The sequence below is a fragment of the Gambusia affinis genome, linkage group LG04 (assembly GCF_019740435.1).
Source record: "Gambusia affinis linkage group LG04, SWU_Gaff_1.0, whole genome shotgun sequence".
NCBI lineage: Eukaryota > Metazoa > Chordata > Actinopteri > Cyprinodontiformes > Poeciliidae > Gambusia > Gambusia affinis.
In genome coordinates, this window is record NC_057871.1 from 9815712 (window position 1) to 9833412 (window position 17701).

The following is a 17701-nucleotide window of genomic DNA, read 5'->3' on the forward strand; positions in this document are numbered from 1 at the left end:
AATTACATTATGAATGGTTTTTCACAGAGGGAGTAGTTTTGAATCCAACAGGAAATTAAGAAATGTAAGGAAATGGGTTAAAAAAAAATCTTTGTATCTGACCTCTTTATTGGAGCCGATTATGAGCTCCAGCCAGTTGATTTATATATCTCAATTAATCCTAATGACAAGATAGAAACATTCTCAATTCTTTGAAACAGCTGACTCAATGCATAAGTTTTCTGAAACTAAAAATACCAAATTACCTTCAGAAAACAGATCTAAGTTCTCACCCTTAAATATTGTAATCTAGTCAACTCATTTAGTTGTAGTTCTTTTTTTGTTTCATAAATACTCTAAACTTATAAATGTACATTTTGCCATGAATATTTTTATCATAAGCATGTTTTGTGTTTACAAAGCTGTGATAATGACAAGACTTGGTTTGGTGGAGAAAAGGGTGTGTTTGCTTCCGTGTTTTCTCAAGCAGAACACTTTTTGTTTCAGCTAATCCTCACCCAGCATAAACACCCTGATTTGCATTTGTCGACTTATTCTTCAGACATTGATGCAAATGCCCCTGACTGAAACTCGTCTCTTGGTGCTGAAGCAAAGCCCGTGGTGTTTGTGTGCCTTGAGTGGCTGCCGACTTGGAAAGACTGCGTGTTTGTTTGCTTGCGTGTGTGTGCGTGTGTGCGGGTGTGCGCCTGAGTGTGTGTCTGAAGAGGGTCTGTGTGGGCGCTGAGTATTTCAGCATTTAAAGTATTTCATCTGTGTGGCAGCAGGCGTGTGAACAAGCACACAGTGGGCAAAGTGTGATTGACAATGGCCATTAATGGGATTAAGTCCAAGTGGGCCAGAGCTCTGTTTTTGGAGTCTTTCAAGCTCACTGTCACAGGAGAGAAGAGGTAATGTGGACATGACCTACTGGGGCTGCATCTGCACAGCTAGCGCGCGCATGTGTGTGTGTAGTATAACTGTGGGTTTGGCCAAAGTGTACAGTAATAAAACAGAGGATGATGTAAATTATTACAAATTAAGAGCTAAAACAGTTTTGAAAACAAAACTCTGTCTGTTTAAGACTCATCAATCTGAGCTTGTTTCTTACCTATGGCGATGGGTGCGATCAACACTGAGATGAACATCAGGCATCTGGCCCACATGGCGTCTGATTTTGACCTGGAAGCGAACATAGAGGTGCTTCCTGCTGAGCCCAGGCGCTCGAGTGCTGAGCTGTTTCTTTCACAGCTCAGTATACCTGACACCATACAGGCCTGCAGATAGACACAGAGAAGACTTGCTCAGTTGGATGTCATATCAAAACACAATAAGATTCTCTGTCAAAGAAGTAGAATTCCTGCCCCACCAACAAGAGCACCCACCCCCTTCAAGACGACCGTCACATATAGTAATTGTAGATGTTCACAGTTAATGTTATTGATTTTAATCAGTCTTTATAAGAAAGGCCAGACCACATCGTGGGCAATTTCTGTCCCTATGTGGTGGCTTTTTTATTTTGTCACACATATTTAAGTGGGCAAGGCGCTATGCGCACCAAGCATGAGCTCATCGCAAAGTTTTAAAAGTGATAATGGCAAAGTTAACAAAAGCTGGACAAAAACACATGCTTCTACTCTGTCACCGACACCTGCGAGTGCTGAGTCAGGTGAGTTCCCTCTTGCAAGCAGACAGAAAGCAGACAGAAAGAAAGCAGGTAATAATATCTGTGTTTTTTAAAAATGCCCCCAAATTTTGTTGTTAATTCCAGCAGTTTTCTCTCCTGCAAGTGCAGCAGGATTAAAAGTTATTATTGCTATAATTAAAAGAAACTAGGGGTGCACTGATTGCAGTTTTCTGGCTGATCACCAATATTTAAAAAATCTGACCTATACTAATTTGTTTCTGTACTAAACTCAGCAAAATGTTGCACAGTTGGAAACAGTAGGCCAGCTATTATTAAACACAAGTTCAGGTTTATGCAATATCTTCGCCAGATTTTTCCCCAAATCTCTTAAAGATTACTGGAATAGATGGTGTTAAAACGATTTGATACTGGAATGTTGCATGTTATGTTATCATGGTTAATCTCTAAAGGTAAAGAAAATTAAAAAGTACCTGAATGCTAAAGAAAATCCTCAAAATAAATGATTAACTTCAAATGGCAAGCATTTTTCAAACCGCTAGCATACAGGGCAAGTCAAGAACCAATATGACAGAAGAGAACAAAATTTTGAAATTAAAAAGATTTTCTATACATTTTAATTTTAAAATAAATTCAAATGACCTTGCTGGATGAACAGGATGATTTGTTAAGAAATATGTTACAAGAAAAACACATCATATCCCAATACATACACAACATCTATAATAACATGAGAGAGATCCAAGACTAAACACTCGCTACTGTTGATGTTCTATCTGTATCAAGCTTCACTCCACTTGGCATTCCACATCAGCATCAAAGTGTGAAATACATTGATGTCCCGATCTAATTGTTCATTTCATGGTCCATTAGCAATAAACAATTATTAGACAGTGGTCTCTGAGATAAGTTGTAACAGCGACAGACTGGTGAGGCTTGTATCCACTTCTTTTTTATGAACTGATTAAAGCAGGCCAACATTGTTCAATCACTGGCTCACTCGCCCACTCAGGAAGTAACTCAATTGCTATGTGTTTGCACCTTCAAAGTCACCAGTTTTAATCATGGGATATGGAATATTTATACATTTGACATACTATACTCTATATATATTTAAATACATACATACACACACATATATTTTTGTTTTTTTTTTAGGTATTCAGAAGGACCCCTGCTATATAATGTGCCTAGATATGTATCAAACAAATTTTTCATAGGGATGGTTCAAAGGCAGCAGAAGTCCTATTTTGAGCCTAAATGGTCTCCATTTTCAAGGGAACCTGGACACAGCCCAGACTAAGAATTCATGTCAAGTTTGTGTGTGTGAGACTTTGAGAGAAAGAGAGGCAGCAGAAATTTGCAAGAGCTGGGGACAGATGGAACAAAGCAGACAGCCTGAGCCATGGGAAATAAATCATGTGTAACAGAGACTATTGATCAATGTGGCCATATCATTTTGGCCCAGAAGAGACTAAGACAATATCAGGCTGTCTCAATCATATCAGAGCTGTGAAGTCAAATAGCTTCTCAGATATTTTTCAGAACTTGAAAAAAATTTTAGTTGCAAAAAGAGAATGACTCAGATGCAAAAAAAAAAGAAAAAAGAAAAAAGGAAAACATTTATTCTGCACACTTGACAGATGGCTATGCCTTTAGGCATGTCTATGCTGAATCTGAATCTCTCAGAACAGACAACACAAGGCATGATAAGGGTTGTAAAGTTATCTGGATTTTTTTTGTTGTTTGTTTTTGGATGGCAAGCGAAATCCTTGAAATTGAAAATTAATTTAAGATTATTATCGTGGACACTCAAGCTAAACTTAATTTCCGCTGAAGCTGAACAGTACAAGAGGAAATTTGATTTGCATTCCACAACAAAGCAGTCCAAACATGTTATGAAATCAGTTGAGTATTTTAAAGAACTTTGATCATAATTTTCCAACTCTGGAAAATGTTTACTGTTGCTTTTTCTTACTTTGTAAAATAGTGGGGGTTCTTTTTTACATGTTATTCTTTTTTTTTAGCTTAAAAATATAATGATTTCTGCTGTCAATTTATGTTATGAGAATCCAAATTCAATACAAATTGGTAAATTGATGAAGCATCAGAATAAGACATCACTGGGCATTTCTGTGTGGAAAATAGACACGGATTAGTTAGCATCCAAACCCGTTTAATTCTGTAAGTAGAAGCTTCCATGTGAGAGAGATTTCATATCTGCTAACAGTTCTTGACAAATTCCTAATTGCCGCCAAAGTGATACACTCACAATAGTGTCCCGTGTATTATTCTGGCTTCTGCCTAAACGGCCGAACAAGTTGCCCGCTTTTGATTGATTGGTCCCTAACTCAGTTGAACATGAGCAATCTGACCAGCTGTCCCTGGCTAGATAGAGGAGCTGTGTGGTAACATATGGCTGGATGCCACCCGTCGCAGCATTCCATCCACTGTTTCATAATTCAAAAGCTATTCCATCACTCTTTAAGCTCCACCAGCATCCCTCCCGTCGCCTAATTAACTCTTTCATTTTCTTCTGTGCCCTTATTGTCTGTGGTGTCCTCACAGACAATAGTGCTGTAATAGCCCAAAGCAATCTAGGACTAAACCAAAGTCACACCACTGTAGTTGCGTAAATAATTCAGCAGCACTGCATCCTCCCATATGCTGAAATAAAGACATAAAATGATTTTCCATCTACAGAGTCTGTAATGAACAGACAAAAGCTATAGCCCCAAAGCAAAGCCATGTGTTTCTAACCTATTTCTGTTCATCATCTTAATGTGCTGATTGGTTAAAATATTATGAATAAACAGGCACTAATGATGCTAATTATCAGAACATATGTGATGTGTTTACACTGTACTCAGACTGCTGTGAAAATAAGCTCTGGTAAAATCATTTGTCTCTGTGAACCTTATAACTGGTAAAAAGAGTTAAATAAGGGAAGATCTCTTGGAATGAACTCCACATTTCTTTCAGCTGAGCTAGTGCTACTGTATCTCAGTGGAGCCACACCCAAACAGACAGGAACCGAGACAAAACATCAACTAGTAGCCAAGACCAGAACAAAAGAATGAGACAATCCTCAATTTAGGGTGTTGTATGTACCTGCTGTAATGAGAGACCACAAATTCAAACCCAGGTGAAAGGTTTGGGCCAAAGTTGTCCACTTTCTGAAATTGTACAACCAAAGTCACTCAATAAGGTACACCTTGCTAGACAGCATTTTTGTCCATAGAGCTCCCTTAATTCAGTGCGATTTGCTGCTGCTGTAGCCCATGTCCTTTAAAGTTTAACATGATAGGTTTTCACATAAGGTTTTCCACATATTTTCATTGTAAACACTGGTGATTTAAAGCTTTAACAGGTTTTTTTTAAAATAATTTTCAACCACTTTGTCCATTCTCTGACAACGCCAGCAAGGCATTTTCATCCATAAAGCTCCCACTGGCTGGATTGTTTTGTTTGTTTTTTCAGATCAACTTCAGTGAACCAGTTAGAAAATCAGCAATTTCTAAAATCTCCAGATCAATCTGTCTGGCAAAACAACCTTGCCATGTTCAAAGTCACTTAAATGTCCTTTCTTCCCCATTCTGCTGCTCGGCCTGAACTTCAGCAAGTTTTCTTCATCAGTTTGACGTCATATGACTGGCTGAATTAGTGAATTTTGACATCAGCAAAAAATGTATATGAGCCTAAAACAAACATGAGGTCATAGTGCTTCCTAGCTTTGCATGCACAAGTGATACAGTTTTAATGTCCCAATTTTTTCTGCTCCAAATATTCATTCCCTACAGGGTCGACATAACCGGAGCTGTCACTAAGGTCGCAAGACTAACAGACTTGGTCGCATCTATGAATGAGCTAATTTACGTTGGGCTAATTGTGTGTGTGTGCCTGAGTGTGTGTGTGCAGTCGCCTAACGAGTACCCTGGCTGTCAGAGCACTCTTCATTCAGGGATTCTCTTTTTCACTAATGAGTGCTGACCGGTTTGGGCTACCTTGTCAACATGTGTCATTTGCAGACACATGCACATGCATTTGCACTTGCATTGGTACCCCCTGACTTGCACATACAAACTTTCACACATAAGTGCTTCTCACTTTATTAGGTTATGCTGTACACCCCAAGTTGCCAAACACAGCTTATAAGCTGTCCTAATGTTATATTTGTGGTTTAAACCGTGCACTTATATAAAACTAAACATAATGAGTATCAGTAATGGAAAAGTTCATTTTTTGAAGTTGGCTTTCTGGCAAGGTCCCTCCTTTAATAGTTAACATATTTTCAACAGAGTCGAGAAAGAGCCATACCAAACACTTTATCCATTCCAACACCTGTTTTCATGTGTACTTGGGGTTAAAGACTTAAAGAAAACCAAACTGTGACTGATTATACAGTTAGTCAAGATTCAGGTTCCAGAATGACAATGACTTTAACTCTACTGAAAGACTGCTATAATTATGATATTTAACTAAATACCACTTGGGGAGTTGCAGGGGGAAGGGTTGTACACATTTGAGCTTGTATGTACAATTATGACCCTGTGCAGATTAGAGAAAATCCACAAAAAAATATAAACCTTTGTACCCATTTATAGGTCTATAAGTAATTTCACTTATATGTTGTCTATAACTCAAATTGTGAACAAAACAAAAGCTCAAATCACTCAAGAAACAAGTGTAGAATCCATGACTACTGTATATGGATTTCTGACAAGAATTATTATTCTCAGTGAAGCAGTCCATAACATAACTCACAAAAGCCAAATCAAATAAAACTGAAAAACTCAAATTCCTTTGCAAGATATCTACTTTTTTGTGTACAATTTTTTTTACAAGGCAAGCAAAACTGAGCTTATTCAGAAGTTTCATTAGTTGACATTAATCTGATAAATCCCTAACTTTGAATAAAGTATTAAAACAATACAGTGTAATAAGATCTATATTGTGCTTTTCATGAAAAAAAACACATTTGCATGCACCTCTTTAAGAGTTCTAATTGCCCATGCATTTTATCTGGTCAGTTTGTTCTGCATTGTGCTACAATTGAATCAGAAAGCACACTGCAGTTCATGCATGTTTCTTTCCCTTGTCGTTTTCCTTCACTTTGTCTTTTTTACCTGTACTTCTCATTCTTTAGTCTCGTCAGTTGTTCATTGTATGCTTGGTTGGACAGAGAAGTTGGTGCAGAACAAAGCTCAAGAGGTTATGCACCATGTTCAGTAAAATGGCATGTGTCTGCCAAGCTATGGTAAATTACCTTCGGTTGGCTTGCCAGGTAAGTTTAACAACCATGGACCACTTCTCTGTCAGTGAACGCCTGCATGTTTTTTGGTTAAAATCAGAAACGACAGCTGTTTCCTGAAACTACAGCTGTAAAAACTGCACTTAAATAGTTTATTGGACAGCATACAGGCACTCAGCATTTTAGGCGCAAAAGAAATGGTATAATGAACCCAGTAGAAGCACAAAGTTGTAAGGTTTTATTTAAAATGCTATTTTCAATTATATTCAAGACCTGACTTTGGCTAATTTAGACTGTGTTAGAAATGTAAAAACTTTGCATATTGGTTTTGATTATGGAGACGGCTGGTTCCACTCTGGACAATAGGAACATCAGGGCAGGAGTGGTACAGGGCAAGCGAGTGCCAACTAGTTCTGGTTGGAAAAGGGCGTTGTTCTAACATTGAGATATTAGTTAAAAATCTTAGAATGACGTCACTCAAGATAAATGTAGTGTGTTTTTTCCATAGTAATTTCCTGTCCTAAATAGTTACATCAGAACTCATAGAATAATCCATGGTATGACATAATCATTATCAATATACATAGTCTGGGGACTGTTCAGAACAATACGGATTTAATTCCTGTTCAGTCTGACCCAGCTGGTTGCATTTATCTAAAGCACTGAGTCACAGATGATTTTCCACAAACCGTAATATCCGGACTATATGCCACTACTTTTTTTTCACACACTGTGGACACTGCAACGCGGCTAATTTATGGCTTTCTAGTACCAATCGTTTTCAAAAGACTGGACAGCTATGTGGTGAAGAGGACAGCACAAGCTCAAGAGTTATTGAGAGCAACAACGAAAGTGAATAAGGATGTGTGTTTGAAGCTAGGGACGCCTGCAGGATATTATCTGAGGGCAAGCACAAAACAGATCACTGTACCTGACCCATGCGTGTGGCATGCAAAACCACCACAGTGCACACAAATACAGGCCACTTTTGAAAGATGCACGCAGCACACAGACATGTTGAACAGCGCAGGTGAAGGTCGATTCCTAACCTTCTCTTGTGAGAGAGAACAAAACTTTAGCAGATGTTTTCAGTGGAGTTAAACTCTTGAGCATCCACACTTTCTAGTAAATCCACAATGGTACTGCTCTTTTATCAAACTTAGCATAGGGTTGCCAAAACAATTCATTGGCTTAACAAATGGAATATTTTACACTCTTATTGGTTAGAATTTTTTTTTATCTTTATCAGAAAAAAAACCCATTTATTTAAAAGATCTGCAGTGTCAAAAATGGGATTGAGTATTTTCATGGGCATGAAGTATGATATTTTGGTATCGTAATAACCATACTATCCACAATAATCTTTGACATCAAATGCCCAAGGCATTTTAAAATGTCAGTCCCTATTGATTCAGTATGTTTTACAGTCTTTGTAATGCCCTTCTTTACATCAACTAAACATGGCATGACCCCGCCTCTGCGCTTTATACAAGTATCCACCACAGATTGACACAAACATGAAAACAATGCATACATAGACAAGTCAAACCAAGAGTGCACTTAAAATTGCAAAGTTCTTCTCAAATGAATGTTTAGTTTTTCATAACAAAATAAAGCTAAGATTCCATGTAATGTTTTGTATTGTCTCATTTTGTGAGTTCAGTGCATCATTACATGTCTAATCTCTGCTTATGTTGTACATATAATGAAAAAAAAAAAAACATTATTGTCATGTAGACAAAACAAAGTAGGACAGGACAAATTCTGTGCTGAGAGAAACTAACTGGCAGTGAGCTGCCCCTCAGCATGACCAGAGGCTCAGAGGAAACATACTGTCAGCTCCAAAACAATATCAACATCTTGGGAACATGGCCACAGCATGTATCTGTTGTGCTTCAACTTAAGGATAGGGAGAGGTCACACACATGGCCCCCTCTGACTACATTAAAATCACAATTAATGACAAGTTAGTGTTTGTGCTGGTCAAATCTTAACTCGACAAGACAAACAGTCGTGTCAGCTTGTGTCTTTCACTCTGATTCTGTATCTATTACCAAAGCAGCGGAAGCAGCATGATACCATCCCACTGGCAGTATCCCAACATGTACAGTAGGCACACAGTTGAAAGCGCCAACGTGTGTGTGCGCAAACATGGGTGAGGGGCAGTTTCATTGTAGGAATGTGCACAATTGTCATCTGTGGCCTAAAGACAATCTGCACAGAGATTTATTTCATGCAGGACTGTTTGTAATTCTTTTGTGTGGCTGAGCTGAGCACTAGAGAACCACAGAGTGCTAGAAAGTAGCCTGGAAGGTATGGGTCACCCCAACATCTGTGGGACATGTTTTAGTCATTATGGTATAAATGCAATATCCTCATTTAAAAGTCTGTGGTAGGTAGTGGTTGCCATCTTTTTATCTGTGATATTTAGATTATATACAGAATTGTGCAAACGTATCTATGCATGTTAAATTTTTTTCACATTTTATTAATCTATTTTATTAGAATTTTATGTAGCAGACCATCACAAATTAGGTCATAATTGCGAGGAGGTCCTAAAATCATAGAGGGTTCTGTAAGCTGTGTATGGCTATGTACTCAGCTCCCATTAGTCAAAAAAGCTACAAGATTTTTAAGTCTTCTGGGGTATTCTATACCTGCTATGTATGTATGTATATATATATGTATATATATATGTGTGTGTGTGTGTGTGTGTGTGTAGGTGTGTATGCGTGTCTAAAACATTTTTAAACAGCAGACCATCCTTTGCCTCTGTGTTTGACATGCTATGCATCTGGGGAAAGCTCCTGCTTTGACCGGACCACTGCAGTTTCCGCATGGCTGACTCTGACTGCTCTGAGGACGCTCCCAGAAATCCAATGCACTGAAACCACCCTGAAAATCCTTCGCCAACAACCTCGTTGTGCAAGGCACATCCGTTTTGATTTGTCTCTGCCTGCCGGCTAGTCACCACTTTCTGTTGCGCTCTGCTCTGAACTTTCAAATGCTCCAGTCTAATCAACTCTGCACGCGCTGCCTTCCTCATGAGACTAGATGGGTTGAGGTGGAGATATGCAAGGAAACACTGCAAGGGGAGGAGAAGCGGAGCAGATGGGAGTGTAGGGGAAGGAAAAGAAGATGGAGGATAAAAACAGAGGGCAGAAGATGAAATAGCATAACACGCAGAGAGGACCAGGGAGGAATAATGATTGGAAAAATAAAAACGGAAAGATGGATGGATTAATCAAGGCAGAAACGATGATGATAATATAAATGGGGAGGGGAGCAGGAGACGGTGAAACACAGAAATTCCAAAAGGTAAGGGAATATGAAGCTAATTTTAAAACAATGGAACAGTCTTTTCCCGGTAAAAAATTTATAAAAACAATTCTCAAACATCAGACTGGGATACAATATAAAAAGTTTCAGACTCAAACAACATTGTGTTTCTGTTCAACAACTTTTGGTATATTTACTGCGTGGCTGTATAAGAATTTTTCATTCACTCAAGAGTTATTAAAGAGACAGAGACCTAAGTTCAACACGTTAAATTGCTAAGTCAATTTTTTAAGTCATATTTGATATATAAACAACTGAATGTAACAGACCTAACTTGATTAAAATACATAATACTGCCTCTTTAAAATTCTGAAATTGGAATATATTTGCAAAGTTGTTGTTTTTTTTTATTTTAAATGCAATTTGTAAACATTTTTGTACAATTTTGGCTTAATTACTGCTCTGAGTATGTTGCTTTTCAGCAAATGGTCAAATTTTTGGACAATTTACTAATCCTGATAATCCAGGTAACAATAAACGGATTAATTAATGGTTATATCAATAAATGATTCATCACAATTCACCATCCTTCGTCCAATTAATCATTTCAGCCCCAATCTATATATGCATATAAATTAGAATTCATTTGCTCCAAACATGCTACTCTGCATGATGCCAAAATATATTTGCATTTGCCCTACCTGTCAAAAGAACAAAAGGCTGTCAAAGTTGACCAAGATATCAAAGCTAATCGTATTATCTAGAACTACAGTGCTATTTGTTTTGAGAGCCTGGCTTACAATTTTTGAATTTTAAAACATTTATGAAACTGAGCATTTCTCTTGTGGAAACCTAGCCAACCTTTTCACCAGCTATACTGCAGATAGATACTGCTTGCTAACCCATTAGAAAATTGCTTCATGATAAGATGGAATGTAATTTACAACATTCGTCTTTAAAATGCTATCGCTAACAGGCTTAGAGACACAAACTTGATGTACAGCATGTACAAGATAGGTCGCTATTTATAATATGTATATTTGTAACTCCTAATTTTTTTAACTAAACTGCATTTTATGCCTTGTGGACATTAAAGTACTAGGAAGAGATGATTCACTCTAGCAACATTGTCATTTCATATTCCATTATAGTACAGTTCTCCTATACTAAATCTAAATAGCTTTACAGTTGGATTATAAAATGTAAATCCTAGCTTTTTGGTGAATTTGTTTCTCCTTGAGGGACTAATAATCAATGATTTAAGGTTTTCATCATTTAGTCCTGAACAATAAAACACAGATTGCTTTTAAAAGCACTTGTACTTTGAGCAACAAATGATTAGAGAATGTTCATTTGCGAGCTTATCAAATACAAACATCTGAAAATGGAGGTTAATGAAGAAAATAAACTTGTGAAAAACACTAGACTTGATTGATTCCCGTGCTGACAGAATGAACATTCTTACCATTTTTAGTAATACCATAAAAAAGCTACAAAAATATAAAAGTGTTGTGTGAAATCTTTCCAAAAGGTACTCTTTAATAAATAATCTTGTATTGCTCAGTGGTAAAAATACATGTTGTTAAAAATTGGAACATCAGAATCCTAATATTTACTGGCAAGGACATTTGGATTTAAGTTGGCTGAAAGTTTATTTTCGGAGAAAAAACAACACCAAAAAGTTCAAATCCATGTTTGTACCAGTGTGAGACATAACAGGCACAGGGAATGTTGCCTCTGTTCACTTCTAGCCCCCTTTCACACCATGTTCAAACATCCAACCAGTGATACTGAGCAAACATTGAACTAGAAGAGATTTTTTTTTTCCTCAAAGTCCTTTCTCATCTTCTTCATCTTTTTGGGGTAGTCTGTGGGTTTCGAGAAACAGAAACTTTTCAATAAAACTTCTTATTTCACAGACACAGTAGCAACTTGAAACACAATAAAATTGTGCTCATCAGGGATATAAGTATGCTCATGTCTCACTCTGCTTCAAAGGTAAAAGCAAATGTCACTTCAGATTTGAAATGGAGATGCACACGTCTGTTGAATATGATGTTGTCAGAACTGGAGCCTATTATGTTACATCTGCCGCATAGGACAACTCAAATTACAGATAATCTGATTGAAATACTCAACATGATGAGCTTTACACTCTGTTAAAGGTAGAAACAAAGCCCCTTACACTGAAATGTATTTTAGAAGTTGCTCCTTTGTCAAATAGCCAATTCCAGTTTACAAAGCACTGTTCAAATTATCAGTTATTGGGACGATGGTGGCAGGAGTTTGTGGAGGAGTTTGCCCCACAATCAGTGGGTTGCTGGCTTGATCCCCATTCCTTTCACCTCTGTTGTTGCCACCATGTGTGAGTGAATGACTGAAAGTAGTGTGAAGTACTTTGGGGTCTTCTGGACTTGATAAAGCTCTATGGGTGTACAGGACATTTATCATTTCATTTACCATGGCACAACTGAAAATTTTCCAGGACAAGAAAATAATCTAAAACAATGAGAAAACTATGTATAATTCTCCTTCTACTTGAGGTTTTAGTCTCTTACATAAAATCCCAGTAAAATTATTTTAAGTTTCTGCTTGTGAGGCGAAAAAGTTCAAGGGCTATGAATGAATATTTTTGCAAAACACTGCACATTTCTAAACCTACGATCACATGTAGTCACACAGATGACGCTGCAGTTTTCTACAAATAGAAGAGAGTCACCCATAAAGGGGAAAACTAATGCTTTACAAAACTATCTCTGATACACTCAATTATGTCAGCGAGAGATGCATTGATGTTGATTTTACTGCCACAGCCGTTATTTTCCTCCCTTTGATTCATCTGTCATCTCCTTCATACCACCTTCCCTCTTCCCCCCGACGCCATCTCCCTCTTCCCCTCTGTCGCTGTGCTCTGAACCCAGTACTGTCAAAATGGATCCGTCAAAGCTGTGCCTTAAACCCGGAGGCAGCATTTATGTGCACATGCGATTGTATTTGTCAGAGGGGGGAAGAGAAAGTCATCCCATACAGTACGAAGAACAGCCACCTCAGCAATGAATGATGGTGCTTTGATGAAGGAGGCAGAAAAAAACAGGCCAGATGCAAGACTTGTGGCATACATTTAAACCCCCAAGAAGCAGGCTTCATAGGCGAATATCCTCAAATCTCTAAATAAATAGGAGCTTCATCAACTATCAGTTAATCTTTTTCAAGTTCTGGACCTTTCGTTCACATTTATGCAATCTTTTTTCAATCCCCGTTTCGTTCAAAGCATTTCTTGTGCCTCATCCTCTGTCAATGCAGTTCCTCCTTGACGCTCAGTAAAGATGATTAGAAATGTTTACCGCTCTTCATGGGCTCCTCATCCTTTGTTTTGCATTTCAAAATAACCTTACTTGAAAGAGATCCCTCTAGTCTAGATAACGAGACTGCTTCTCCTATCCCTCTAATAGGACATCCAAATACTGGCTCAGAGAAACGCAAACTTTCAAAGATTTGCTCAGAATCAGCAAATTTCAGATCCCAGTGATCCAGTAAAGTCGGGCAAAGAAAAAGAGATTTCTGCATAAGCCATCAAGCACCTAACCTTTTGCTTTTGCAGTCGTGAACTATATTGAGGTCTTGAAATATTTATTCAAATAGACCTTTCAGGGGTGTTTACCAGGCTCTTCAAGATTCAATAATACATAAGCATCAACACTGGCATATAAATATAAAAGGGGTCACTTAAGGCTGCATTGTCTAAATACTGAGAAAATGGCCTTGAAAATACAGATGGATAAGAGGATACATTCGCTTCCAGACTGTCACCTTCACTTATGCATAAGAAAACGCACTGGTGGACTCATAAAGAATACCCCTCACTCACATATCACAGAATACATTGAATGTTACAATCCTTTTGAGACCATTTGACGGCAGCAAAGCTGAGCACTGTGATGTGCACATTACATCCCGTGACGGATGTCCACGGTGAAGAGGGAACATTTGTCTACAAATACATTTGTTTGATGTTGGGTTTTTAGTTCTCTGGGAACAAAGACGGGAATCTGCACTGAGGAAGAGATTTTTCTTCAAAGTTTGCTGGGATTAAGGAGGCCCAGCAGTGCGCTAGGAAAAAAATTACCTGGAGCATCAAGATATGGAAAAAATAAATAGATAAAAATTAAGAGTTATTGCTGTTCCCTGCAGGGCTGATCCTTGTGTGTAGGCTTAGAGCTTAAATGTGGTTGCCATATAATTGGACTGAATTTATAGAACTGATCAATCTGAAAGAAAAAGCTGTATGTATAACAAGAGAATGACTTCACCAGAAAAATATGTTTTAAAACCTCATTGTCATAGATTAGACTTAAGTCTGACTAAAATTTGTGCTGTCCCCTGAAGAGAATGAAGAGAATTGTGTTATATGAGAGTTTCTGAGAACTTTTAAAAGGTAGAATAGGGAAATATTAGCCAATCAACATGGGACCACTACAGAAGAAGTGTTTTCACTAAATATTTGTTAAATAGTGTCGACACCTATAAAGCCAGTTTGTTTTTATTGTTTATACTTTTATCTTCCACAGGGATTGTTTTTTTTTTTCATATTGTACAGAATATATAATGTGGAATAGGATTGTAAAAGATTTTACATGCCCTTATATGTGTAAATTGATTTATGTAGATGTTTTATATTCACTCTACATGAGTTTTATATATTGTGTGGATTATACTTATGTTGGAATGATTTAACCTTTATTCTATCAATGTTGATATACATATTTTTGAGATCTGTATTTCGACAAGGTTGGTGCTTAGCTCAAGAATATGCTGTACTTTTATCCGAAGGTTGAAGTGCAAGATGTCTTCATGTACTTCCGAAGAGGTTGATGGTACAAAGTCTATCATTTGAAATGGTAATATGAAATTGCAAATAAGAATGCATAATGTGTCCTAAATTGTCATTCAAGACTTCTTAAATACAGAAAAACTGATGTTAAAATGCTTGAATCACTTCTGATATTTAGAATGCATTTGTTGTTCTTAGAAAATTTTGTCAAAATTATTTAAAGGAATGCCATGTATATATTTTAGTTTTAAAATATAATACAGTATTAAAATAAAATAAAAAATTAATTAATACTTAAACAATATTGTTAATGGGATCAATAAAAAAATTACTTTTCAATATACTAAATTTCCTGACTAATATTTAATGCAACAGGCTTTAATTGATTAGGAGCTGCATGAAATGCATCATTTCAAAATGAGATTCAGAGGTATTTGATATGTTAGCCCATAGCAATGGCATTATTGTTGATTGCAGGGCAATGTGGTTATTTGCACACACAAAGACCACGACTGTTGCATTTCTGAGGAGCTCCATCCTTCACTTCTTGCAAATTGATGAGACAATGAGCTGCTGCAGGATGTATGGCTGGCGATTTTGATGCAATCAATGGGGACAGTGAAGGTAAACACAGTACTAAATGTCATCTGCTGTGATTGTGCCGCCTCGGTATCACCTCGGGTGGGAGATCCAAATAGCCAAAATCAATAATCTAATCATTTCATATTCAAATCACACAGACCTGAGGTCTGGATCTTATTGCAGTTTCATATCCCTGGTGGGCGGATGTGTTCCAATCAGCAAACCAAAGAAGGCAGGTGCACTGAAAATACAGTAATTCAGCAGAGATTGAAAGTGGGATCACAGTGATTAAACTGAATTATTTAATCTGTTTTTCACAGAATTACATAAAAGATATATGTTTTATGTTGGTTTTGAATCTTTCTTTATTGTAAATTATTGGTGTATCGAGTAGTTTTCCGTGGGAAAACTACTCTTTAAAGGCATTAGATCTTTAAAGATCTAATTGCTTCATACTGAGACTTAATGAAGCAAGTCTCAGTATGAATATATCTGGTGGAATAAGTCTCATCTTCTAATATGAGCTCACATCTGAAGCTGAGTATTTTAAGCACAATAGCCTGTATATATGTGTGACTCTTTCTTTGAAAAAATAAAGGAATCAGTTCTTGAGTTTATTTAGTGATATGACAAAGTCGACTTGTACAGATTTCTTGGCTACTTGACATCACTTCACTTCCTTGAAACTGTATAAGGTGTCAAAATGTGCAGAAGTATAAGTGTGTGCATATTTTTGCAATTTATTGAGTATAATAACAGGGTTTAAACTTTTTCTTTTTGAAACATTGAAGAAACTAATTTATTAGGAAAAAAATCAGAATGTAAGCTTTCCATAATTGGTTGCTTTGCAACACACTTTATGTTCTCATAATAAATGAGACATCTGCCAGCTCTGACCAAGACGTACAGTAAACACAAAAGTGGACGTTTTCTGCAAACGTAACATTGTGTTTTTGATGAAATTTCTGTTGAAGGCCAGTAAATATATCAAAAATCTCTGTAGTGGATGATAAGGATAATTGAACTGGTAAACAGACACAATGAGGGAAAACATCTGTGAGAGCATCTGCACATTGCTGTGCTGAGCCCTTGAGAAGTCTACATTTACAATATACTCTACATGACTAGCACTATTCTGCAAGAAAAACACCATAAATGTGAAAAGGCACCGATTAGGAAGGAAGAATAGGACTTACTACAATGACTTGTTTTCTTTAAGAAAAGCGCTTCACACAAATTAGGCGGCTAATCCTACATGGAATATGGTGTGGCCCTGAATAGCTTCTTTTTCCAACTTGTTTACAAAGAGCATCTCTGTAGGCTATTCCCAGCTGATATGTGTATGCAAGTGTACATGTCCTGGAGGTTGTACCAATGCACTCAGGTGCCAATGCACTGTATTTGTAAGTGTCAATATGTGTGTGTTTGTAAATGAATTTTAATCTGACTATATGCGTGTTACTTTGTGGTGTGTAGGTGTGTGTATGTGTGCGTACGCGTGTGCATGTGTGCATGTTTGTGCTCCCCTGCTGCTCTATACAGATCTTAGGAGGAAAGAAAGAGTACATAAGGGATTGACTTGTATCTATGGAACAGTCAACAAGTCACAGACCACACCAAGAAAAAATGGGAGAAACAGTAGGTCCTGGAGCAATATTTGCAAGCATTTGACACATATTCATAAATTATCAATGTATAATCTCCTTTCAACCGTGCTTTGACAAAACATGCCCGGCTTTGCATGAATGACAGAGGGGAAGCAGCTGAAAGCAGAGAAAGACAGATTACATTCACACATTGCCATCATCACACCTGGGAACCATGCAGTACAGTTGCACTGAGCCGCACCGCTGAGCAAAGAGCCCCGCCACTGGAAAAGTTAAAGGTTAAGTGCTTACGGGGCATGGTCCTGGTGGTACTTGTTGAGGGATTTTCGAGTTTTTCAGCAGCGAGATTTTCACAAGCAAGTCTTAAAACATGACCTTTCAGCGTGAAACCAATCTCCTCTGGGCCGAACTGTTACCAAAGGTCAACACATCCCTATTATAGCAAAATTCAGAATTGTTATCTTTTGTTATATTTGTATGCCTATTATTGTCAGCAGATGCCTATTAATGCAAAATGCAGATTTTTTTAT

The 17701-nt window shown here is 37.4% G+C and overlaps 1 protein-coding gene across 10 annotated transcripts in view; it reads right to left on the reverse strand.

The window, feature by feature from the left end:
* The window catches only part of adgrl3.1 (adhesion G protein-coupled receptor L3.1), a 163225-nt gene that overhangs the window by 118589 nt on the left and 26935 nt on the right, over window positions 1–17701 (reverse strand). For all 10 annotated transcript variants that reach the window (XM_044115192.1, XM_044115193.1, XM_044115194.1 and 7 more), the window contains exon 3: window positions 1088–1253. In XM_044115192.1, the coding sequence (XP_043971127.1) occupies window positions 1088–1247 (160 nt within the window). In that variant the 5' untranslated portion in view covers window positions 1248–1253. The remainder of the gene's footprint in view (window positions 1–1087; window positions 1254–17701) is intronic.